Raw genomic sequence first — 27,644 nt, forward strand, 5'->3', positions numbered from 1 at the left:
GTGGGCGGATGCGAGCCCCACGCCACCCTTTCGGGCGGCACGGTGCCTGCAGGTGCCCAAGCCACCATGTCACTCCCAGGAGGGACCTGTGGCTCGGGCATGCTGCAGGCCCTACGGTAAGTGGTGGCCCCTCCCCACCACACTAAGCTGCTGCGTACATAGCCAATGTCTCTGCAACCTATTTTATATGATGCTGGCTTGTATCTCTGGGCACTTATTCCTCCTGAAGAGAGCTGGCCATGTTTGTTGCTGGAGCCATCACTCCTGCCCTCCCACACTCTCTCTCTCCATGATGCATTTGTTTTCCTGGCCTCCCAGCTCTCTCCGCGAGCCTTTCAGTCAAATAAACAGTGAACATTACAAAGGTTTCATACATGCACCCTTTGCGCGCTTGGATCTGGGCATGGCAAAACAGGAAATGCCAGCGCTCCTATCCAAATTTGGCTGATCTCTCACAGAACATACAACCTCTGTTACTTCTTTCCCCAGAACTACTACTTCTCCCCACCCCCACCCCTCCGCTTCCCTTTCTTTTTAAAACCGCGGCAAAAACAAAATGGTTTTCAATTTCACACCTCGTGGAGCACAGCCAAATTGCTGCATAAACAAGGTAAACAAATGTGAGGCAGAGCAAGGCAGCCGGCTTCAGATGAGGGATTTGCCCTACGATGTGTGCTCAAGGTCTGCGAGAAGCGTACATAACAAACTCGTTGGCTAAGGCCACAGTAAAAAGGGTTTTCTTTTCTGGTGTTTACGCTGCTGTTGCCAACCTTAGTCGAGGATGTATTAACAGTGGACGCATTGATCCTGATCTTATTACTCCATCCACCAGCCAAGCAAAAGGACCGCCGTTATTCGACGCCAGGTCTCTGTTTCGTCGTGTCGTAGGATCGGACGACTTGAGACTGGGAAACGACCCCGTGCTCCTCTTGAGAAAACGCATACCCGTCTGGAGAAGAAGAGAAGGAACAGCGCAGAGGGGAAGTCAATGAAAGAGCATGCCTTGCCAATAGTTAAAAGAAAGTGCCACAATGGTGGAATGGTTAGAACAGTTCCATCACCACCACCCTCCCGCCTTTCTTCCAAAACCAGGACTCAAGGAGGCTCACAAAAATCAAGACAGGCATGAATAAAACCCAGAAAGCTAAACGTGAACAGAAGACAATAGGTAGAAAGGATCAATAGTTAAAACAGTAGAGTGGGAATGGGCCTGTGATACCTAGGTTCACACCACTTAGATGTAGATGGCTTTAAAAGAGGATTGGACAAATTCATGGAGGCTAAGGCAATTAATGGCACTTGCCATGACAACCATGCTCTGCAGCACATGGGATAGGGCAGCCTGTGGATAATCATGAAAAAAGCCCTAATAAAGTTGATACTCCAAGGGTAGACAATCTGCTGCCCTCCAGTGATGTATTGTGGACTACAACTCCCATCATCCCTGGCTACTGGCAGTGCTGGCTGGGGCTGATGGGAGTTGTAGCCTGCACTATCCAGAAGGCACCAGTCTATGCTACTGTAAAGAAACCATGTGTTGGAAGCAAGAGGGACATGCTTTTCACAATGGGAAACTTAAGAGCTGAAGCCCGTAGATTGAGCCCTCCTCCACTCCACCCTCCCAAATTTGACCGGGACTCCACCAGATACAGCACTTAGCATGATGTTTAATCCAGCTCTGCCTTTCACTACCACCGGAGAAACAAAGAAAAACTGTTGGCATATATTTCTGTCTTCCCCTACATGTGACCCAAAAGTTGACTAATTGCACATTTCCGCTATCTTTAGAAACCAAACAATGAAAGATTCCATCTCTGGCTTTACAATAGAGCCATTGAAAGCTTGAACGTCTCCCCAACTCTCCTCCCCCCTTTTAAAAGCCGCACCTATTATTCCATTCTCTGGAACAAGCCACCCATTGTTCGGAGCATGTACAGCTGCCCAGGAGTGCAAGAGCAGTGTCACAGAGGCTCTGGCATAACACAGGTCCCAAATTCTCAGCCTCTTCAATCATCTGAGACTTGAGGAGGATTTAGAAGTTATCTGATGGCGTGTGGGAAGGAAGGCTTGCAATATTGTGAAACTATAGGTTTTCCGATTTTCTGGAGGATATCAGAAGTATTAGAAGCATATTACTGTTAGCTTGGATACCCTTCTGGGTGAGAGATTACAATTCAAGTTTATCTCCCATTTAAGGAGTTATGACCCTTCTCAGTGCAGCTACCTGATCATTTTGTTAGTGTTCCCATTGGGTGAGGTGCAGTAGGTACCCAGAAGCAGCTCATCAGGTAGGGAGGATGCTAGGGTAACTTCCTGGCAGGGCAGTTGTTGCTGCTTACCAAGAGAAGGGAGAGGCATATGGGAGGTCAGCACAGTGTGAAAAACATCAGTAATCTTGTGCTCCTGCTACTGGTGTGTTTGCACCACACTGACCTCCATAGAAAGGAGTATAGGAAGATGCCTTCTACATTGAATCAGAACATTGGCCCATTTAGCAGCAGCTCTCCAGGGTTCCAGAGGACAAACATTGCCAACCCAACCTGAAGATGTTAGGGACTGAACCTGGGACCCTCTGCATGCAAATCAGATGCTCTTATCATTGAGCTAAAGCCCTTAAACAACCCGTATTCTATATTTTCTCTGCAATTCAATGGGGACGATAGTCTTTTACCTGCTTCGGCACATGCCTTTATCAGGCAATCTGATTTGGTAACAGACCATTTTTGTATTACTGTACAATACACGTTTCTTTGTTGCATGAACTGCACTGCTAATCATTTTATTATTGGGCATCCAACCCTTCCCCTGCTCCTTTTCCTGGTGTGCTGCTTAACAGTTTCTATTGATAAGGGATGACAGAAGTTGTAGAGGATAATGGATCAGCCCCTTTTTAAAGTCTTAAAAATACAGTGAAAATTTATGCTCATGAGAAAAACAGGTGGGTGAGGATTGCAGCAAAGCCTAACTGGCACAGCTCATTTAACGCTTAATCATTCGTATTTATGGGGGACATGCTAACAGAGGTAAAATTTATTTTAGTACCCTCTTCTTATTTCCTGTGGCTTATCAACCTGTTAAAAGCTGGGGGATGCCTTCAACAGTGTGCACAGCCTCATAGATCACACCTGACAGCACAAGCTTTCTTCTTGTGTGTGCCAGAACATTCTTTTTCTTCACACTTTTGTTCTGGAGGGTCAAGCAGCCTCTCGCATTCAGAGCGTGTCTGAAGGGGAATGACATTTCATTGTTTTCACCTGCTTTTTAAACGATGCAACTCTGGAACCAGTCCAAAGCCTAAGGGTGTAAATCGGCAATGATTTACATCTCTGTACCCTGCACAAAAAATAACCTCTAAACAGGAAATTCCCTAAACAGGATGGACATAAGAACAGCCTTATATGGTGAGACCAATGGTGGTCTGCGTAGTCAGGGAGCCCATTTCCAAGTGTGGCAATAAATTCCCTCCCAATAAAGAGAGCAAAGACCAATGTCCCATATATACGTATTCGGAAATGAGGATGCCCAATGCCACAACATTGGGGACCCCAGGTCTATAACATGGATGGGGAACTTGTGGCCCTCCAAGTGTTGTTGGCCAAAGCTCAGGTATGATGGGAGCTGTAGTGCAGCAATATTCCCAGGTCTGCCCTAGTCTTCCTGAGGTTGAACAGGGAACAACACACTTGCAGAGTATTCTCTGTATGCATACCTGACCAATGAGGTCATAGGCTGGAAGGAGGTATCTTGCAAGCACCTTAAACTAGATATTCCTGAGCTGCACAAACCTCCAAATACTTAAGAGCCACCCAAACAAAATGAATAGCTGGCGGCAGCTGGCAGGGAGGGGGTGCTAGCATGCTGCTGGCCTCTCCAGCAGTGGCATCGCTGTGTGTGCCAGGAGGGAGAAAGTGAGGAGGTCAGTATGGTGCAGAGCCAACCTTGCACTCCCAATCTTTGTATCTACAGTGTGCTGATCTCCCCACGACCTCTCCCTCACTAAAAGGGCGGAGGTGCCCCTGATGGGAAGTCAGGTGTTTGTCGCTGCCCCCCCCCAAGCCACCCCCCAGTGAAAAGCACAACAGTATACACTCTGGGCAGGGCATAAGTTATGCTACAACCCCCCCCGAACTGCACATCATTTGATGCTGAAACAATATGTATAAAGGTAAACCTTACTGCATGCCAATGAGCGCACTGAGGAAGCAAATAGTGTAATGATGTTGCCACAGGGTCAGGCTGAATAAAAGGGGGCGTGTGACTCTGCCATTCAATGGCAGCGTTAAAATATCATTTTTGATTATTTTAAACTTCAGCTGGTATATTTTTGAAATACAGTTTAAAGGAGCGATCGTACTGTAATACGTTTCTCCTGGGCCTTGGGTGTTGGTGGGATATGGAGGAATGAAAGTTTTTGCAAATGTATGAGGATATTTGAAATCTTGGGAAAGGCACAGACCCTAATTCCAGTTCCAAATAGGAGTGTCACTGTCAGCCACTTTGCTTCTCTGTTGGATCATCTCTCCCTAGCCCTCCTTTTGCAAAAGGGTAAAGGTAAAGGGGTCCCTGACCATTAGGTCCAGTCGTGACCGACTCTGGGGCTGCGGCGCTGATCTCGCTTTATTGGCTGAGGGAGCCGGCGTACAGCTTCCGGGTCATGTGGCCAGCATGACTAAGCCGCTTCTGGCGAACCAGAGCAGCGCACGGAAATGCCGTTTACCTTCCCGCCGGAGCGTTACCTATTTATCTACTTGCACTTTTGTGCTTTCGAACTGCTAGGTTGGCAGGAGCAGGGACCGAGCAACTGCCGACCTTCTGATCGGCAAGTCCTAGGCTCTGTGGTTTAACCTACAGTGCCACCTGTGTCCCTTTGCAAACGGGTACAAGCTACTAATCTGAGCATAGTGTGCCGCACTCTGCTTTCCATTCATTTCTACAGGGCTTCGGATGGGAGTTACATGCCAACCCAACCCTGCCCGTTACTCCTGCAGCATTTCAGGACTGAGTTCTATTACTACTTACGTGAGACACCTTGCTGGACAGAATGAGCACGGAAGAGACTTGGAGGGGTTTTTCTGCCAAGCCTTTTCAACAAGTGGTCCCGTTCGTTCATGCTGCAAGAAGAAAGAACAAACCTAGTGAGACGCTCATGACATGAACCATTAAATGGTCTCTTTTAAAATCAAAGAAGAAAACAAGATGTGGACACCACAGTGATGGTGCAGGATCTACATAGCTTCTCCCAATACCTTTCAAGTGTAAACAAGCAACCAGCCAATTCTAATGTGCTCATGGCAGTGAGCCACCACTGTTTAGAGAACATACATATTCCAAGTTAGTTGGAAGGTTCTATAAACTTTCATTGCACGGCATGCAAACTTCCTTAGGGTCACAACTGCTGCAGAGAGAAAGGGCAACATGATGTTATGTAGGATATGTTAAACTGTTCTATTCAGAAGTACCGGTCTTGGAATATTTCCAGATTTTTTTAAAAAAGTCAAATCACTGGTCCATTGAGCTCAGTATTGTCTGCACCGATTTGGAGTGGCTTTCGAGGGTTTGAGACCGTGCTACTTCCCAGCCCTGCGTGGAGGGCTGACGACTGAACCTGAGACCTTCTGCTTGCAAAGCAGATGCTCAACCACCGAGTCGCAGCCAAGAAAAGCCAAGTGCAATTTTCTAAAACTTCACAAGGCGGGAACCCCAGAACTGCAAGCAGTAGATAAACTCGCCAAGGATCTTCATTCCACTAGGAGAGTAAACTCTATAATTTCCTTTGCTCCCGAAAAGAACAGTAAATATAAGAAAGAACTATTTTCTGCAACGCATGCCAGGACTATTGCACTGCTCAAAATCCATGGCATTTAGGCTTCCAGCAGATAAGCCAACACAAACATACTAATTCCTCCTCAGGATATTATGCAAACTGTAACGGCTCCCCTCCATCCCGACACGTGAGGCAAAAAAAAACTCAGTCCAGAAAGGTTTGTCTGTATGCTTCTCCTTTGTCTGCAGAACATGTTACAACATGAGCAGGAAAAAAAGTGTTGTGGGAGATCCTGGCACCAACATGGCTCCTGTGAGTTGGTGGATTATGCCAGCGTCTCCATCTCTTCTGACTTCAGTGTGGGCAGCACCTTGGGGACAGTGCAGGCCAGGACAATCACTAATAAAGGCCTAATAAAGTCAATACATGGAAGGGTAGCCAACATAGTGCCGCCCAGTGATGTGTTGTGGGCTGCAACTTCCCTCATCCCCGACCGTTGGCCATGCTAGCTGGGGCCGGTGGAAGCTGTAGTCCACAATGTCAGGAGGGCACCAGGGTGTGGAAGGCTACACAACAAGAAGAACCCACAGCAGAACTCCTGGGTGTAATCTCGGTTCTCTCCACAAAGACTCATCCATGCATTTTAATCATCAGTGCTCTAATGATGACATGACCTCCATCATCATGATGTTTTCATCCCCCCAAAAGTTTTTGATTTGAGTTTCCATTGAAATGAGGCTGTATTTTAATGTTTTAATGTTGTATTTTAATCTTATTTTTAAGTTGTATTTCAATCAATTTGTTTTTATATTGGGTGTTAGTTGCCCTGAGCCCGGTCCTAGCTGGGTAGGGTGGGGTATAAATAATCATAATCATAATCATAATCATAATCATAATCATAATCATAATCATAATAATCATAATAATAATAATCATCACCGACTGAAGACAGCCAGCTGTTTGTAAGGCTGGAGGTGACAATAGAGAAGGATAGTAAAAACAACAAAAGCAACAGGAAATCCATTGCAGAGAGAGAGAGAGAGAGAGAGAGAGAGAGAGAGAGAGAGAGAGAGACAGATTTGCACAGGATTTGTATATGCTCATTTAGTTATTTATTAAATTTGTATATGATTATATAGTTATTTATTAAATTAAGTCACTTTATCTTGCCCAGGGCAACCTAAAGCAATTTAGAACCAACCAAACAGACAGACAACCCTCGGCCCCGAGATATATGGAAACCAAGAGGAAAAAGAAATAAAAAACATCCCACTCACCTCTAAAAGGCCAGGTAGTTTTTAAAATTAGTTTTTATGAAATATTTTCTTGTGCAACAAACAAACCAACAAACCAAATAAAAAGAAAGGAAAAAAGGCCAGATAGTTAAAAGGCCAAAGGCATGATTATAGAGGAAAGTTTTTGCCTGGCACCTAAAGATATATAATGATGGTGCCAGGCAAGCCTCCCTGGACATAAGGGATGATGGGAGTTGTAGTCCAACACCATGTGGAGGCCACTACGTTGGCTATCCCTACATTGTATGTACACAATTCTTTTGTTGTACTCTCACCTCCAGTCAAACTAGGTTTTCAGAATAATACAAAGAGTAACATATTGGACCAGAGAAGAAAGTGACAGTGATCGTTCTTTTAAACTACCTTTCCCTCTGGCACAAACCTTCAAGGGTCTTCTCCAAGAACTGTTGCCTATGGAAGAAATGGAATTGCCACATAGAACTACAGATATCCTGATGGGGTTTTTGTTGTTGTTACAAATCTTGAACTGGGCAACAGGACAGATGCTGCGAGACAGCAGGGAAGAATGAAACATCACTCAGAGCCCTTTGGAGTTCTCTTTGCTGGGGACCAGCTCTATTAGTTCCAAGCTTATCTGGATTTGGTCCTTTGTCTTGGGCCAGTATCTATGAGATACTGATCCCGTTTGCATGTAAATGTGAAGCCAAATCATGGCTCAGCACAAGCATGGAGAGATCATGGCCTCTAGGCTCCTTCTCTGGTCCTGCTGCTTCTGGGAGCTAATACATGGCTTGTGTCATTTGAACCCACATACATGCTTTGTCTTGCTCCAGACCAAAAACAAGCTGTACCCATGGTCTGTTCTTCATTTGCACCTTCTGGTTCATCTGGAGGAGATAAACCTCCAGGTTTGGATGACATACTAAACTAAACTATGGTCCAGTTCACAGCAATGCAGCAGCTTCAGTTTCTGTTCTGGGAGTTTGTGTGCTTGCACTAAGCCATGATTTGGCTTTGTGTTATGTGCGAACTAAGCCTATGATTTTCAGGTTCTGCAGTTCATTGTTTAGAATTGAAATCTCACTGTCACTGTTACAAATGCTTGCGAAATGTGATGGGGCTCCTAGCGAGTGTGGGAAATGTTAAAGTTATCAATTCTGCTAGTGATGCGTATGTCCTGTTCGCTGGCCCCCAAATGATGCATTCTTTTCCCCACCTGGGAAAAGGGGGTGGGTTGGGAATAATTGTTCTAGGGCATCAGCTAAGCCCCAATTAACTACGGTAAAAAGGATCCTTTGTCTTTTCAGCCCCTCCCGCAAAGGAAAGGAGTCCCTAAGCCTGGGCAAAGAACATCTGTCTTTACACATTCAGTTGACAAGCATCAAAACAAACAGAATAATTCAAAGCTGACCACAGGGTCCCACTGGCTTATTCGTTGGAGTAATTAAAAAAAGATGAGCTTCACCACCAATTAACCTACTGAGCGCTAATTAGTGTTAATGAGGATTCGAGGCACTTGCTGCAGCTTGACCCAGAATGTCCTCCAGAGTTCACTAATTGGCTGGTGGCAAAAGCGAGACACAGACAGAAGGGAAGGTTAAAGTGGATGCAGGTGTCTTGGTGATAGAACAGGCACATCCTGGGAAACTGGGTGCCTCTGCCGGGGTTTTAAAAATTCAGGTTGTCCCTCCTCCAGCTCTGGCCCCTAACAAAAGAGCAAGTTAGAAGCTGTGCTCTGACATGATTTGTGAGCAAAGCGACAGGATCCTGGTGACGGGAGGGGGATATTTTTTAAAAAAACAAACAAACAGAAGTCACTCTCATCTACTGGGGATTTCTCCTATGAAAACCCCACTGAAACGTGCAAGATTTCTTATGCACATTTCATGCATTTTATGTTGGGCTTACTTCCAAGGAAATGAGTTGAGAAGAGAGGAAGTCATTAGCAAGCAGCAGCCTGGGAACTTGCTGGTAAAGCGATGGAGCTCACCTGCTGACATCCGCTCGAATAATTAAACAAAAGAAAAACTAGGTGAACAAGGAAGTGTTGGAGTGGACAGGGAAATGCACTCAAGTGCCTGGCTCAGTTTATATATATATATATATATATATATATATATATATATATATATATATATATATAAATGCTATCAGGCTTTTCTGCATTTATTAATGCCGTGCCATGAAATAAGCAATTTCCCCCCTTAAATATGCAAATTGTTCTGTGAAATAAGCACATTTCCACTGTGAAATACAGGCTGACACATGGCCTACTTTAGCGTTGTCTCTAGCCTTACACTTCCCCTCTGGTTCTTTTCCAAAAATATAATTAATAATAATAGTAAAAAAAAAAAAGATTTCCATTTGCTAGCATATGTGGCTATGGGTTGGATTTTAATTTATATAGATATTTCTGTAAAGTGACAGCTCTCAGAACTAAACTAAGTAATGAACTTCTTCTGTTCAGTTTAAAACCTCATTAAGTCGGTACCCATATCATCACTGGAGAACAAAGCCCCAATAAATAGGTGGGGTATAAATAATAATAATAATAATAATAATAATAATAATAATAATAATAATAATTTCAAACCCTTCTGATTTAGGCTGTTATTTTCTGGCAAGTCCAAATGAAATGCATGCATCAGTTTGTTGGATGTTACTATGTCTGCTTCTTTCTCTCTCTCTCTCTCTCTCTCTCTCTCTCTCTCTTTCTTTCTTTCTTTCTTTCACTTTAACAGAGGGAGTTTCATGATTTGACCAGCTAAATAAGATACCCTGTTTAAGAACCGAACCCAAATTCTAAAAGTGTATATGCCTCTGAAACGTTTGCTACATTTCTTTTATTTTTAAAAGGTAGTCAGACAATGGTAAATTCCTGGCTGTTCATACTTTTGCTCTCCCTACCTGGACTGGGCTTCCAAGGTATAAAGGGACAGGGCAGTACCCAACTAATGCATCTCCATCAACACAAGGATTTCCACTTATGCAACGGGACTTTCCTCCATCTCTCCTGCCTCCTACAACTGCACTAGAGGGTTGGAGGAGTCTCCAGAACAGATTTAGGGACTGCAAGGGGGAGATGGGAGGAGTCCCATTTTGCAAGTGGATGGGAGACTTACTTAGTGCTTTGCTGGACACAACTCACAATGTATGCCTTTTTTCATAGATGTATAATTTTACAGGGAGCTCACAGTCATTCTAGGTTTAAAAGTGCTAACTAAGTGTACCTGATCCTAAACTAAACGACCTTGACAAATTAGAGAAATGGGCCAAAACAAACAAGATGAATTTTAACAGGGAGAAATGTAAAGTATTGCACTTGGGCAAAAAAAATGAGAGGCACAAATACAAGATGGATGACACCTGGCTTGAGAGCAGTACATGTGAAAAGGATCTAGGAGTCTTGGTTGACCACAAACTTGACATGAGCCAACAGTGTGACGCAGCAGCTAAAAAAGCCAATGCAATTCTGGGCTGCATCAATAGGAGTATAGCATCTAGATCAAGGGAAGTAATAGTGCCACTGTATTCTGCTCTGGTCAGACCTCACCTGGAGTACTGTGTCCAGTTCTGGGCACCACAGTTCAAGAAGGACACTGACAAACTGGAACGTGTCCAGAGGAGGGCAACCAAAATAGTCAGAGGACTGGAAACGATGCCTTATGAGGAACGGCTAAGGGAGCTGGGCATGTTTAGCCTGGAGAAGAGGAGGTTAAGGGGTGATATGATAGCCATGTTCAAATATATAAAAGGATGTCACATAGAGGAGGGAGAAAGGTTGTTTTCTGCTGCTCCAGAGAAGCGGACACGGAGCAATGGATCCAAACTACAAGAAAGAAGATTCCATCTAAACATTAGGAATAACTTCCTGACAGTAAGAGCTGTTCGACAGTGGAATTTGCTGCCAAGGAGTGTGGTGGAGTCTCCTTCTTTGGAGGTCTTTAAGCAGAGGCTTGACAACCATATGTCAGGAGTGCTCTGATGGTGTTTCCTGCTTGGCAGGGGGTTGGACTCGATGGCCCTTGTGGTCTCTTCCAACTCTATGATTCTATGATCCTAACAAGCCACAATCATTCTGAGCTAACTCACATGCATGAGCCACAGAACAACAATTTATAAAGGGAGGAAAAAACCCTTCCTCCTGTATGATTATTCTGCCCTTGCTTTACTGAAATCAAACTATAAGTGGAGACCCAAGGATCACAACTTCTCCATTGTGCCACCCCAATTTTGGAACTCGCTACCCAGGTACATCCACCTGGTGCCTACCCTTTGGAGTTTTTAACATGCAAGATGACAACATGTTTATTTTACCATGCTTTTTAAACTTCAGGATATTGGTTTAAAACCAAACAAGAACAAATCAATGTCACTTTTAATGACATTTTATTTTTTAGCTGCCATCGCTTCTAGTATTTCAGGGTCATTTGCTTATTTTGATGACTGGTTTGGACTTTTTATCTAATTTTTTGTTTATTGTATTTTCATTGTATAACTTGATTTGGAAAGCCGCCTTGAAATGGTCTCTTTTAAGACATGGCATAAGTACCGTATATCAAATAAATATATATGTGTTCATCTCCGCTTCGATCTCCAGTAATTAATAAATGGAGGCTTTTCAAAATGTCTTGTGGTTTGTTTGCCTTTTCTCCCATTTTCACAGACTCTGTCAAATTTGCCATTTCAGCTATTTTCCAGCTTTGGTTCAGTCGTGCTGTTGAGAGAAAGAATTTAACAGCGACACCATTTACTTGCTACTGATATTTTATTTGCCTTTAAGAGGTTCCAGACTAGTTTGACATGGATTTTGCTGATGGGCTTAATTTAAATGGTCTAACAAAACACTGACAGGATTACTGGGGATACGGTTAGATGTGATTGCTTTGTTTCTGAGAAGGACTTTTCTCTATCCAACAGTGCAATCCAGTACAATGTCAACTCAGAAGGAATATCTGTTGAGTTCAACAGGACTTACTTCCAGGTAATTGTGCATGGCAACCTCCACCAATCTGGTGCTCTCCAGATGTGTTGGACTACAGCTCCCATTGAGCTGAAAACATCTGGAGGGCACCAGGATGGCAAAGGCTGGTGTATGTGATTGCAGCCGTATTCTCTTATTTTTGCAGAGTCCTGCCCAAGGTGCCTAAAATAGCTTTATGTTACCAGAACTTGAATTCTTTTCCATTTTCAATCAATCAGCCTGGTACTGTAAGGTAAAGGCAAAGGGACCCCTGGCCATTAGGTCCAGTCGTGACTGACTCTGGGATTGCGGCGCTCATCTCGCTTTACTGGCCGAGGGAGCTGGCGTACAGCTTCTGGGTCATGTGGCAAACATGACTAGGCCGCTTCTGGCAAACCAGAGCAGCACACGGAAACGCCGTTGACCTTCCTGCCTGGAGCGGTACCTATTTATCTACTTGCACTTTGACGTGCTTTCGAACTGCTAGGTTGGCAGGAGCTGGGACCGAGCAACGGGAGTTCACCCCGTGGCGGGGATTCAAACCGCCAACCTTCTGATCGGCAAGCCCTAGGTTCTGTGGTTTAACCCACACTGCCACCCGTGTCCCATCTGGTACTGAGTCAGAGCATTTATTGGCTCACCTAGCTCTCTGTACAGTGTCAGGCAGGGAGTATCCAGGGATTCAGGCAGGGAACTACCCTAGGTCTATGTGTGAGATCTTTTGCATGCAAAAGATGTGCTCTTCTTCTAAGCTACAACCCTAAAATAACTAGCAATGATCCTAATTATTATTTTAGCTGCACTGCTGGTGTCATCACTGACACTGATAAGACTATCAGTTATCTGGCGAGAAAGTATAGGTCTTATAATTGCTATAGATGGGGAGCGAAAGGCTTTTGACTAGCCCTTGTTTGTTTGCATGTGTATTCTGTTCTTTCAAAGAATCAAGGGATTCCCACCCCCCTTTATCCTCACAACTCTGTGCAGTCAGTTACCCTGAGCATGCTGTGTGTGGATTTGAACCCACGTCTATTCGGTTCAAATTAAGCACTCTGTTCATTTTATAATTGCTATAGATGGGGAGCGAAAGGCTTTTGACTAGCCCTTGTTTGTTTGCATGTGTATTCTGTTCTTTCAAAGAATCAAGGGATTCCCACCCCCCTTTATCCTCACAACTCTGTGCAGTCAGTTACCCTGAGCATGCTGTGTGTGGATTTGAACCCACGTCTATTCGGTTCAAATTAAGCACTCTGTTCATTTTGCTACGCTGGCTTTTTAGGTATATTAACAAATTGCTGCTTTGGTAAATCTATTCCAATGGGATATCTGATTCAGAAACTCAAAAGAGGACCAGGGATGCTTTAGTTGTGATCGCTGCATTGCGAGGGGTTGGACTAGCTGGATCTTGGGGTCCCTTCCAACTCTACAATTTTATGACCAAATTCTCTGAACTTAAATCAGGGTGAGGGAACCTGTGCCATCCAGCAGTTGTTAAATTATAGGTCCCATCACCTCCAACCATTGGCTTTGTCGGCTCATGGGAGTTGTGAGTCCAACAACAGCAGCCCCCCTGGTATTTTACCAGCTTTCCCCCAGGTTATGAGGACCATTAGTGGTGTAGACGAGAGAGAGCATGGCAGGGGGCACAGTTCTGGGATTTTTATTTTTTGGAACACCAGGATTATTGAGGGATTCTCTTTGCTCTGGCAAGCGAATTAAGTAATAATGAGACTTTCTACTCTGTTTGTATCTGTTTAGCACAGAGGAGGCCAGAGGAGGAGGGAAATAATCTAGCTGGATACTTCTTTCCTTTTATTTGATGGTGTTCCTACTTCATGCCGGCAGTTTAAATGGAAACACATTGTTTTTTGCCAAAGCTCAACATTTTTTACAGGCTGAACCTATGCTGTCAGGATGAGTTCCAAAGAGCATATTTCCAGGAAACTCTGCATAGAATTGTAGTTTTGCTTAAAGCTTTTTAAGATTTGTGCGAAGAGGAAGCAGTAATGCTGCCATGTCTGTGTAAGTCTTTGCAGGGGGTCTCAGCAATAAATCAGGATGGAAATTTATTCCTCTTCCAAGAAAACTCTGGGAACTGTAGCTCTATGAGGGGAATAGAAGTCTCTTAACAACACCCATAACACTGTAATTCCCAGGATTCTTGGGGGGGGGGGAGGGAGCCATGGCAGTTTAAAGTAGTATAATAGCACTTTAAATGTATAGTCTGGATGGTGCTTTGGTAAGAAGACCTTCCTCTTTTAAAGCAGAGCTCTTTCCCAGTCTGTATTATTATTATTCTAATTTTATTTTTTTTGATTGAGGGGCAGACTGAGGTTAGTGGGGCACTGCCCTTTCCACTGTAATAAAATACCCTCTACTAGACTGGATCAGGGCATCCTGGGAGTGGTGTGATTCAGATGCATCTCAGACGCTTTCTTTTTGTGTCCCTGGGGTCTTCTGGAAAGAGAGGGTCTTTCTAAGCCCTCATGTCAGCAAGGCTCCATGCTGGAGTATATATGTGCTGAGAGGGGGGCTGTATCTTGCACTGCTATTTCAGGGACCAGATAGGCATCTGTATTCATGCCCCGAGTAAAAAAACCCCACAAAAAACCCCAACAACAACAACAACAACAAACCCACACACACTGAAGAGAAGTTAAATAAAGAGCTGGTCCTTTTACCAAAGCAACAAGGTGCAACCACAAGCACTTACCGTATTTTTCGCACCATAGGACGCACCGGACAATAGGACACACCTTGTTTTACAGGGGGGAGAACAAGAAAAAAAATTTATCCCCCTCTCTGCGCAGCGCCCCTTCAGCGAAGCGGCAGGAGGTGCTGCGCAGAGAGGGGGAGAATTTTGCCCCTCTTGTTTTCCTGCTCTAAAACAAGGTGCCGTTCAGCTCACTCTCCAGGCTTCAAGTTCCTTTCGGCCTGCTCTTTGGGGCTGGCGGGGGAAGTCCACCACCAGCCCCAAAGAGCAGGTCAGGGAGCAGCAGAAAGGCGCAGTGGAGAGGCTGCTGCCATAGTCCCGCGTCACCTCTCCAGCTGGGAGAGGGTCGCGGGGCTATTGCTTCTTTAGCCCCGCGCGCGCTCTCCCGGCTGGAGAGGTGACGCACAGCTAAAGAGGCTCATGCCATAGCCGCGCGTCACCTCTCCAGCTGGGAGAGGGTCGCAGGGGGCTTCTTTTGCCCCACGCACGCTCTCCCGGCTGGAGAGGTGACGCGCGGCTATGGAGGCTCCAGCCATAGCCGCGCGTCACCTCTCCAGCTGGGAGAGGGTCGCGGGGGGCTTCTTTAGCCCTGCGCGCGCTCTCCCAGCTGGAGAGGTGACGCGCGGCTATAGAGGCTCCTTCCATAACCGCGCGTCACCTCTCCAGCCGGGAGAGGGTCGTGGGGCTATGGCGTCTTCGCTCCATAGGACGCACACACATTTCCCCTTCATTTTTGAAGGGGAAAAAGTGCGTCCTATAGAGCGAAAAATACTGTAGATGGAAAAGAATCCCCCCTGCAACATCATCGCTCCTTGTTGGTCAGAGACAGTGTGGAGACTGTGGGGATCTTTGGTTTTTAAACCTAAGAATGAAGGAAGATCAGGTTTGTTGTGCCTGATTAAAATCAAAGAGCCAGCTAAAAATGCCAGAGCCTTGTGGTGGTGAACTTAAAGATTTTCAGTTACAGGAGGCAAACGAAAACTTGGGGCAACTTGACACTTTTGAGGCTTATTTTTGTCTGCGTGGGGCTACTCCTCACAAAAAAGGCATGTGCAAGGGGCTAGTTGTGGCTGTTATGAGAGCCAGGAGACCCTCAGTCCCAGCGCTGATGGATTTATATCACAGAAACATGAAATGTTACGAGCTGGAAGGGATGCACAGGGTCATTTGTTCCAATCCAGAACATTTATTGCCCACCTTCCTTCCATCATGGAACTGAAAGTAGCACCCATGAGGTTCCCAGGCAGTCTCTTACCCAGGCACTGATCAGACACAGCTCTGCTTCACTTCAGCAAAGCCATTCTATACCTTTAGATTATGCCCTATAAAGGCAGTATGAGGTTCTTTCCTCCCTGTTGTGTTTCAAAACACATTTGCACATTGTTGTGGACATGGGTGTGGTTGGATGTGTTTTTAAGTCACACCAGCGTATGTTCTGGTAGGAGTTGGGGACATCAGCACATAAGCTATGAGGAAGAAAGAACCCAACATAAGGGTGTATTGGGAAAGCTGGCATTTATAGATTTTGGGACTTGTTTTTTGTTTTTTTTAAAGCAGTGTTGCTTTTCACAGACAGATTTCAAATCTTAGTCATTTAGGTGTGGTTGGGGCACTATAAATGCAACCGAGTTTTACAAATCTTTGCAAACACCTGTTTTTTTTTAATTTTGAGAATTTTAATAGTTTCATTTTGCTTTTGTAAACCACTTTAAGGTTTTATTATATTCAAAAATGTTGTAAAAAAGAAGAAGTTCTCTTACCTATTTTCTTATGCTAGTCTGCAAAAGGAGCTGAACGAAAAGGACCAAGCAGTTTAGAGCATGGGACTAGAGAAGCTGATTGTGATGACAGTCTGCTTATCTTCCAGAACTGCCTGAACAAAGCTAACCCCTCGTGGGAATACTTGCAAGAATTCTCCCAAGGAACGCTAACATTTCAGCAGAAGAAACTGGGAAAACGCTACTGCAACCTTAGCATAACTGCCTGCACACCCATCCTATTCATAACTCACTAGAAACAAGGCGATTGTGATTACACACTCACCTCCCTAGGTTTAATGATACACAGAAACAACATAGTTATCAGTGCAGGCCTACAGCAGATGTGAGTTAGAAGAACTAAAATAACACACCACAATTTTCACTCCCCCCAAAATTAGTATCCAAATAAGACAGACTGTCCCATCAGGAAATTCCCAGCGTATAGGTCCCCCACCCCCCGCAAACCGCCTCCCTTCCCCAAAGACAAGCACATGTTTCCAAGCAGGTGTGAAAGAGCCAGGACTCAAACAAGGCGATAAAAGACAGAACAATTCTCAGAAGGCACACAAGAGGCCTCATCATAAGCATGACACATCAACTTAAGGCCGGGCAGAGAAACTCCACTATTATCTAGTTTGCAGATGGACCACCCAGAAAACCTGGGTGCAATTAGGAAGGAGAAAAAACAAATGTGTGTTGGGGGGAAAGAGGAGGGGGATCCTTTGGGGGAAAGGCAATGGACCAAAGGAGCTGGCAGTGATTCCTTGTATTGTCCTGCATGGAAGCCTTCTGAGAATGAGGGAAGCCTGTAATGAGGAGGAGTACAGATGAAAGCATTTGGGAAAGAGAACGTAATGAAATAAATGGCTATGAAAACATACAATCGAGGAATGAATCACAGCATGGCAGTTGCATTTGGGGAATGCCAAAACAGTAACTCAACATGACTGGGGAAAGCAGATCACACAAGAGACAAGAAACACACACACTGCGTTACACTTAACACATGCACACAGCCTTCCAGGTGACAATGATCAAGAGATGATGACTTTATAAACAATGGCTGTGATACAGGAGGGAACCCAAGAAGCAGTAGGAGCTGCATAAGGAGAGCTTTAAATCGCTGAGATCCTTCAGATTAGCAGGGAACAAGAACCAACCCCCTCACCACCTTGAACAGCCGATTAGCAGATTTCAGCTTTTGTAAAAAGAGATCCTTCTGCATGGAACTAGGAGCAGGATTGAGGACTAGAGTCTCCACACACAGAATTGAATCCCCAGGTATGGAATCCTGTTTTGGGTAGTGTTATGGTCCTTGGACAGAGCAAACAAAGAATAAGTTATCTTACAGTTGCAACAGAATATGATCCATGCTGAAGAATGAATGGATGACTAAATAAAGCTAAATGACCTGACATTTGCTGTACAAATTATACCAGTATATCAAAGATAAGAAATTGTACAAGCAGAGTTGAGAGAGGCGAATGGGGATTTCAAAAATGTTTATCCAGCTAATCCCAAAGTCATAAGACGTCCTGGCACAGTTGAGGCTGCAATCCTATACACGCTTAACTGGAAGTAAATCCCACTGAGTCCAGTAGGACTTCCTCCAATCCTGAGTAGACATGCGTAACATTGAACCATGAATATTGGTACATCCATACCGTACGTTAGGATACTATTATAAACAGCCATGGCTTGCCCCAAAGCATTCTGTGAACTGTCATTTGTTACAAGTGCTGAGAGTTCGTAAACGACCCCATCGCAGAGCTACAATTTCCAGAGTCCCCTGTTAAGAAGGGATGGCTATTAAACCACTCTTGAGAATTGCAGTTCTGTCAGGGAAACAGGCCTCCCCCCATCAACTCTTAGCACCCTGAACAAACTACAGCTCCCAGAACTCTAAACAGCTAAACAACAGGCTAAACATCAGGAATAACCTTCTGGCAGTAAGAGCTGTTCAACTGTGGAATGGACTTCCTCAGGAGGTGGTGGACTCCCCTTCCTTGGAGGTTTTTAAGCAGAGGTTGGATGGCCATCTGCCATGGATGCTTTAGCTGAGATTCCTGAATTGCAGGGGGTGGACTAGACGACCCTCGGTGTCCCTTCCAACTCTTATGATTCTACGGCAGTTCAAAGTGGAATCACAGTGGTGTGAATGCAGTCTGACACTACAAATAGACTAAATACAAACCAGAGGATCTCGAAACCTTACAGTTTAATTAGTAAGAGTTCCAAGGTTGCTGCCTGGCTATTTAAGGAAATAAAAGTGATGCGTTTACTCCTCCACTTGCCTCAGCAGCAGCTACAATATGGCAATTAGTTTCTGTCAGAATGGGCATAAAAGCATCAGAAGGCTGCCCTTTCGTACCAGAATGGAATCTTTCTTTGAAGTCTCATTCCACTCAGGTTGGTAGTTTAGACGGTTTGGTCAAATCCCATTTAATTATCATGAAGTCCCTCGGCGGGTCACACGGTGCCATATTGTTTGAAGAACACAAGTGTTAGTTATAAAACCTTTTTGAACTTGTTCAGCTCCTCGATTTGCCGACGCACAATTGCATTCTAAAAAGGGCTAAATGAACCCTTCTGAAAGTGGGGTGGGATTGGGGGGGAGGGAGGGAGGGGAGAAGCCTCGCTAGAATTCTCTCCAAAGCCTTTCAGGCCGGACAAAAGTCCCCACAGAGCACATAACGCTCCTGTACAATGGGGCGTTTAATAATAGCGGTGGGTTCCATATGGTCTAGCCACACAATGGACAAGCGAGGACAGCTTAAGGATGAAAGTGTAACAAGCCACAAGGTGAGACCAGGATGTTGTTTGCTGTGTCGAAGCATTCCATTCATAGCAGAGGTAATCACTGCTTGCTTTATCCGGACAATTGCACGGCAGCCCTTAAACACTGGGTTTGTGACAGTTAACGAAGCCCAGCGGGATTGTGAACGCTTGAAACAAAGGGGGGGGGGCGGAATACTACCTTTGATAATGCATGAACACTGCCCTGGATCCAAAAAACTACATGACTATCAGTTGCTAGGAATCACAAGTGGCGAGAGAACTATTGAGCTGACATCTCGCTTCCCAAAGGCATCTAGCTCATCACTGTGATGGAGCAGTTGACCCCTTTTGTCTGGTCCAGCAGTTCTGTGCAGCTCCCAGCTCCTTACGTTACACAACAAGTCTCTTTTGAAACTGAGCGAGGCCTGAAAAGGGTTTTACGGAATTTATTTAGTTAAAATATTTGTGCTACCCCCACCAGCCAATGGTTATTGCAGCGCCTTACGGCATATAAAAACCCCAATCGAAACAGCAATCAGATACTAACACAAATGCCCCAACCCAGTATATTAGGAATCTCTTTGACGCGAGCTGCTTTGGGGGGCGGGGGAGGCAGTCATGTCTCAAAAGCAAGACAAAGTAAGTTATGTAAGTAAATAAATAAATAAATAAATAAAGAAGAATAGTAAATTGGATTCAGTAGTCAGGTTAAATAAAAGCATATGGCATGGTGGAATCTACAATTAAATGGGGGAAAGTCAAAGATTTTACTGGGCACGACCAAGTCCTGGCAAAAGCAGCTCTTTGGATCTCTTTGGGCACTGTGGACAAGGGGTTAGGCGTGACTTAGTAACTTTCACCAAGAGTTTTGACCATGAACTGTAGCACCCAATACTATTACTGATCTTTGGCATAACATGAGAAATTCTCCTTTGTAGGCCCAATGGAAATTAAGAATGTAGGAAGCTGCCTCATATGGAGTGAGGCCACTGGTCCATCTAGAGAAGTACACTAACTGGTAGCAGCTTGCCAGGGTTTCAGACAAGGGGACATCTCCAGTCCTATCTTGAGATTCTGGGGATGGAACCAAGGACCTTCTGCATGCAGAGCAAATGCTCTATTACTGAGCTACACCAGTAACTCAATGGACCAACACACCCCTTTCATAGCTTGAACTAGTTTCAAGGGAGTTTAGGAACAAAAGGCTTTGAGTTGACGTAACCCACTGGATTCTGTTATCCCTATTTTTGTAAAAATATGGTCTTGACGCTTTTTTTTGTCAGTCGGTACAATAAATCAACAAAACGAGGCAAGGCATCAATTTAACAAAGAAGCCACCTGAAGCACATCTTTGGATCGGCCCCAGCACCCAACGAAAACATTACATGCCATCATGCGAGAAGCACTAAATGGGGCCTTGGCCTCAAGCACCAAACTATGATGGATGGAGCAGTGAAAGATGGAAGCTTTTTTCCCCCTCTTTCCTCCTTTTAAAATAAAGCAGATGAATGGATAAAATTGCTGATGAGTCTGGAGGATCTCCCATGCACGGAGGAGAAAAAAAATAATGATGGTGGGGAAGGGGGAAAGTATTGATCTGGCATGCTTCCAGTTAAGATGGAATTGCCCCCACCTCTTTCCATTACTATCACGCAGCATAGATTTCCCCAGTTCTTTGGACTTAGCTTCCAACTCTTGAACCTGCTCCAGCAAAGTTTTATGGTAGGTATGCTTGGCCCTGTATCGCAGGAGAAAGACACAAAAACAAAGACACCAACAAATCAACTTTCATTGGATGTAAATGACTCCAATTTCCCCACACGGAGTTAGATAGTCAGTAGGGCTGGCTCAAGACCCTACTGCCCCAGGTTCTTTTTCAAGGATGCAGTCCAGCAGAGGATGCTAGACTGAAAAGCATGGATTGCATGCTACCTTCTCAGTGGCGCTATTCCAGCCTACACCAACCTGGTGCCTTCCATATGTTTGGATCTCAACTCTCATCAGCCCCAATGAGCATACCGGGAGGGCACCAGGTTGGAAAAACCTGTGTGTGCAGTCGGGTGAGCACTGAAGATTGGGGAAATAAAGAGAGTGCAGCATGTTAGCACTTGATTCAGCTTGACAGTACCTGGGACAGCATCCATATAGTGATGACAAAGCAGTTTGCTTTAACAGAACGCTCTTCTTGACTTTGATCAGAAAATAATACCCAGTGCTCAATTGACAGACGGGTTACAGACTGGGGATCTGCTACTGCCATCATTGGACTGCTCAAGAGTCGGCCATTCAACGAAAAGAGAAGGAATTCATTGAATATTCATAGAAGCAGAGCCTGATTCCATTTTGTCCTTTGAGCAGCACAGAAAACCTTAGGAGGCTCTTTGATAACAAATGGCCAATCAAATGTTCTGGTTTACGTGGCCTTTTCTTCCCTAAATCACTGCCTCCTAAAGGTGGTTCTTCTCCCCTCTTAACATGCCACTTGCAGAGGGAGAGAGAAAAGGGTGTCTGCAGCCAGAATTTTCTGATTCTGTGCAGAAAGAGTGCACCATTTTTCACTACTTGCACACAATAACAATAGGTGCAAACATCTGCATCTTCAGAGCAACTGGTAACCTTAATGCCTGGATTCATTTATTTTTCAGAAAGAATCTGTTGTTCTCACTAAAGAGCAGAGCTCATCTCTAGCTGTTGCTCCATCACCTTTTTCCAAAGAGAAAGTCACAAGCAAGCCATGAGATAACTTGGATTTGCATTGGTCTACACAGAACCTTAAAATGTTATCAACATTCTTAATAAGGAAATTATATAATTTTCATCTGTGTCAGGCTTCAGCTTACTGGAGCAACAGCAAAAGAATGTCCACATTTTCATTCACGACACCCTATTATGTACTTGAAAGCTTCCTCAATTTCCCCCCCTGGCTGGCGTGAATGTTGTTAATGCAGGAGAGAATTTGGAAAAGAAATGGAAGGGTCACCACAGCCAGGGTTTTTTCCATTTACAAGAGGAGCCAATTTCAAATGATGTCTATTTAAACCTCATGTGGGAAAACTGCATGGACATGTGGGATCAATTGTCCATCAGTAAGCCAAAACTTTATTCTGTAAATAAATATACTTGCTGATTAGATTTCTGTGACATAACTTTTCAAGGCTCAGTTACGACTATTAATTGACCAAATAACATTAGTATGTCCTGAAAGTGTCTAACTGTAGGCAAAAGGACCACTATCTAAACGGCCCAATCTTAATAATGCCTTGAAATAGTATTAGTAGTGTGTACCTAGTGACAAACCTGGTGCCCTCTAAATGCTCTTGGACTTCAACTCCCATCAGCCCCAGCCAGTATGGTCAATGGTCAGGTGTGATGGGAGTTGTAGTCCAGGAATGTCTGGTGGGCTAGAGGTTCCCCATCTCTGCTTACATGCTACCAACATCATTCTTTTTTCTCTTTTTTTTTAAGATTATACAATTTAGACACTGTTCTCATGCTTTGGTTTTAACAAAGTTTGGTCACCATTAACATCAGTCTTCCATTAGTATAGAAGTAGAGGGTATTTGCTAGGCTAGTTCATGAAGTTATTGCTTGCACCACAACCCACATTTCATATGTTTGTGGACACAATACTTTTCAATGAGTCACTTCACACATCCAGGGCTGGATTCAATGGGCTGTATCTGATTTGGCAGGTCACAATTTGTGCAGACGTATAATATAAAACATACACATCACCTTAGATGTAATAGTTCAACTTTCAAAGGATGGGTTCATAAAGCAATGCATTTGGATAAGCACAAATTATAAGAGCAGAAAAAGGTGGGAACAATTAAGTAATTTTTTAATTTTGTAGGTTATGATCATATTTGTAAGCAAAGCAATAAAACGTCGTGAACCATTATTTAGAAACCTAGTTTGGTGATTGCCTATAAATACAAGGGTTGTAAACTGTCCGTTTATCAGATAAGATCTTAAGCTGCAAACTCTGAAGAGAGGGAGACGATGCTCCATCTCATATCCGTAACAGCACAAGAGGCAAATCAGTATTTACTACAAAACAGCTTGATCTCATTTTTCCACAACTGTCCTTGGAAAAATCCTACTGATGTATGTAAATGGAATACAAAAAGAGGCACTTGTTGTGACCAATTAAAAGGTAACAGCTGAATCCTGCCCCTCTATCAAGTTATATAGCCATCTCTCACTATCAGCACTCCAGTCAACTTAAAATTAAATCCATTGATCAGAGAAGCAAACTTCTTTTAGCCTAATGAGCCAAACTCTTTCCAGCTAAGAGGCTCAGGACTAGAGCATTCCCAGGCAATGACATCATCACCCAAGTTTTGTGATGGCAGCCATGGTATGTTTATTTTTTATTTTTTAAATAAGCACACTTGCCTTAGAAGTCAACTCATCTTTTCCTGTGGCATTCTCAAAAATAAATATGGCAGTTGCTGGGACCCAGTATGAATGCTGGGGGTTTTTTTTGTGTTTTTTTTTAAAGGTGGTCATCGCAGGCATAAGCAGTGGAGTCCTACTGGAGTCCTGGTGGCGGCCCAGTGATGAATGGTATTGGCACCAGCCCCAAGAAGGTTGTGACATGTCTCTATGCTTAGAAAAAATACATTGCACCTCCAGTCTCCGAAGCCCATGCTATACATACACTTTCCTTTCATAGATACATACCCTGCCCATCATGATGACTGGTGTTTTCATATGGGATCAATACTGATATTGTGGCAGAACATCCACCAGTATAGATATTAGGCATACCCTAATAGTGACCTGAAGTGCACTCCTTAATTTTATTCCAAAAACATCAAATACTGCCTTTCATTTCTGAGTGAGGCAGGAAGATAAAACACTGTTGTTTTAGTGGCAGCAAAACCTACCTGACTGGCCTGACTGCCATTGACAGGGACGCACCACCAGGGGGCGTTGCAAAATAAAGGCCCTCTCCCTCCAGGTACATCATGCCTATCAGAACAGCAGCCATTTTGCTAGTAATGTATAAAGCACAGCTTTTGCTCTGACAGGTCTTTTCCTTCCTTCCTCGTAAGTCCAACGTTGTCAACCCACTAAATTAGAAACCTTTAGCTCCTTACTCCACTCAACACATGTCCACAGAAAAACGGCCCAGTGGAGGAAACAGCTTGTTCCATCCTGGCTGTGTTTTCTTTCTTTTTTATGAAGGCCTACCTCCAACAAGCAGAGCGAAGGATAGCTGGAGGCTTAAATGTAAAGACAATTCTGTCTTCACCGGAAAATGCCAAAAAATGGTCTTGCTGCGGGTGTTGGCAAGGAACCCAGACAGAAGGATCAGTTCATAAGATTACTAAATATGTATCTTGCCACGAGATGACAGCATTATGGGTTACAATATTTTGATTTCATGGCACGGAAGCTACATGTGCAACCCTTTCTATGCGCAGCCCCCTCATTCCGTTGCAACAGCTGGGATGTCTGTTGCTCAGTCTATCAAGGAGCATCTTGACATATCCCTTCAAATAGAAGCAGGGAAAAGCCATGAGGCTTAAAGACATGCTGTCTAGTTCAGATAAACAGTAGCAAAGAGAAAGAGAGGAAAAGATACAAATGCTCTAGTGGGGACGGAAAGAAAGCAAGCTAAAAGCAAACAAGGCTTTTCCTTTATTCAGGATTTCATGTTAATATTTTTGTTGTTCAAGCGGTAAACATTCAGTATCATTAGGCATCGTCCTAGATGGGGAGTGTGACGTTCACAGTCATCTTAATAGCAGTGTTTTTAATAAGATGAATAGCAGTGTTTTTAATAAGAAGGTGAACGTCTGTGCTAGGTAATGTCCTATCCACCCCTTGGCTTAACGTGTGTGGTGAACCATATGTGGTTCAAAATGCACTTTAAGACAAGGAGTGGATGGACCCTAAGAAAATAAATTGCTACCTATATAAGCTTTTAACATCCACACAAACATATTCTTCTGTGCAGCCCTTTGTCACAACAAGCGTAGCAAGTAGATATGACTATTTCTAATCAGGATATAAACTGGTCTTCAGTCTTGGCCCAACATTCATCTTTATGACTATTGTCACTACTGGAACATTTTTTATTGTTTGTGTTGGTGAAGCTGGTTAGCAACCTGTATGGCTGCTGCAACCACCACTTCAACAGATCTGCAGCAAGATTAAGATTAGTGGCTGTTAAGATTAAAAGAGAGAATCTCATTCTTATTTTGAATTTCAACAGTCTTTTTGACAAGAGGTGCAGTTAATGAGGCATTTCCCCAACTTACGCTCTACACGCCACATCTTTAACAAGGCACGCTGTGGGCACCAGAAATAAACCAAGCCAGAAGTATCCACACCTCAGCACCATTCCTGCCTGTAAGGAGAAATGAATGCAGTGTTAATCATGATCACGTTACACAATGCAGCAGGGACTGGCTGAAATGTAAGGGTAAGTTAATAACATTGTGTGAAAAAGGAATATAATAAAAGCAACTGAAAAGCAATGCATTGCATGTCGATCTACTGATTTTATTTCATTCCAAGAATTGCCACCCAATTACTGTTGTTGGTTATTCATTCGCAAGCCCTACCATCCAACTTGGTGGGCCTTCAGAGAAGCTTATGGTCATTACAAGGCAAACGTTACAAGTTCTCACAGCACAACACAACTTGCCTCCTTTATTATTTCCCCATTATAACTGTGGCAAATATTTCTTGACATTCAATGACATTGTGTGATTGATGCCACTCTTAGGTTGTAACTCAGTGGTGGTCCTCCATATGCTGGTGGAACTCCAGCTCCAACCATCCACAGCCATTAGCCATGATGGTTGGGGTTGATGGGAGTTGGAATCAAACAACATCCTGTGACCCCCCTCCCTTTTAATGCTTCAGGAGGAAATGCACACTTATGCTAGGTTGCTTAATGCTGCTTCAGAAACAGAGGAGTGGTCCTCATACTAAGTCTGATCATCGGTTCATCTATCTCAGCACAGCCTACAGGAGGGATCACCAATGTGATGCCCTCCAGACATTGTTGGACTACAAATCCCATCAACCCTAACCACTAGCAATATTGGCTGAGGCCATTGGGAGTTATAGTCCAACATCTGGAGAACATCACACTGGCAGTGGCTCTCCAAGCCAATTGAACTTGGCTCCTTCTGCATGCAAAGCAAACACTCCACCACTAAGGTATAGCTCTTCAGAGGCCCATCACATATTGTCATCAGTTCCTCTCCCACATACACTCTTTCAAAATCTTTTTTACTTACTTTGCCAAACCTTTATTAGGCATTACACATATAGGCCATCATAAAACATCCATATATAAAATTTTAAAACATATACAAATGAACAGCCATGTAAAAATATGTAATAATGAGGATTTTCATTGGAGTTTCTTCCCGCTAAATAGTGCCATTCATCACCCTAAGAGATACTATTGATAAAAACTCAGCCACCCTTGTAGCTACTTCCGGGTTAATGTCAGACAGATAGTATCTGATATTTTCATTGTGCCATGATGTTAGACTACCCAGAAAAAGGGGATAGCACACATTTGGGTAGCTGGTTGTACAATGGACAGTAGAAAAGAATATGTTCTACTGTGTCTGGCACTTCAAAAAACACCCACAATGCCTATAATTTCTGGGGATGTTTAAATATCTGCCCTTGACAAAAGCTGAGGGGAAAACGTTCTAACATAATGGTCTAACATAATGCCCTGCGTCGGACTGCAATGATTAAGTTTGAAATATAAGTGACCCTGATATCTGTTGTATTTAAACCATAAAACATGGAGCAAATTTTATTTACAGCTGACTCAAAGTTTTGTTTTTCAGTGTCCCTTAATTTGATTTGAATATTATGATAAATATATTGCTCACTTGAATTATACAAAAGTTCCAAGTCAATACCAATAGATCTGATTTTGCTATGTAAGAGTTGGAACCATCTGGATTTATAAGAGTCCTTAAGTAACTCAGAAAGCAGACGCAAAGGTTGGCAATGGAAATGGCAACGCAACCAGTATTTTATAGTGCTAGCCCACACCCAGTATTCCATCGTGTGTATACCTAGTTCTGCACACAGCGTCTCATACTTGATTGAATTTGGGAGCCCCAGGATACGTCAAGAAACTTGAGTGTATCTTATCCAAATCACTATTATATGTTTGTATCCGTATTGGGATCCCAAAAAGTAGCTGGGACGACAATTGAAAAATTTGAACAGCAGCTGGTATAAATTGGTTACCTTTCTGAAAGTAAAAGTGAACTACTTCTGAGGAGGTACACTTTGTACACTTTGCCTGTTTTATAGCGCTTGTGCGATGTTTTAACCAATCTGAGTTGCTCTGGAATAAAATTCCGAGATACCTGTGCATCTTTACTTGCTGGATTTCTTGTCCTCTTATTTTCCA

At 43.8% G+C, this 27,644-nt stretch overlaps 1 protein-coding gene across 10 annotated transcripts in view; it reads right to left on the minus strand.

The window, feature by feature from the left end:
* Positions 1 to 297: 297 nt before the first annotated feature.
* ATP8A2 (ATPase phospholipid transporting 8A2) overlaps positions 298 to 27,644 on the minus strand; it is a 318,937-nt gene continuing 291,590 nt past the window's right edge. For 8 of the 10 annotated variants that reach the window (XM_081860134.1, XM_081860133.1, XM_081860131.1 and 5 more), the window contains 4 exons: positions 25,507 to 25,595; positions 20,868 to 20,972; positions 5,020 to 5,111; positions 298 to 949 (listed from right to left, as the gene is read on the minus strand). In XM_081860134.1, coding sequence (XP_081716260.1) covers positions 852 to 949; positions 5,020 to 5,111; positions 20,868 to 20,972; positions 25,507 to 25,595 — 384 coding nt within the window. In that variant the 3' untranslated portion in view covers positions 298 to 851. The remainder of the gene's footprint in view (positions 950 to 5,019; positions 5,112 to 20,867; positions 20,973 to 25,506; positions 25,596 to 27,644) is intronic. The other 2 variants (XM_081860135.1, XM_081860130.1) reach the window with 1 other exon arrangement.

Source organism: Podarcis erhardii (assembly GCF_964252035.2).
Source record: "Podarcis erhardii genome assembly, chromosome: 4".
In the NCBI taxonomy this organism is placed as follows: Eukaryota; Metazoa; Chordata; class Lepidosauria; order Squamata; family Lacertidae; genus Podarcis; species Podarcis erhardii.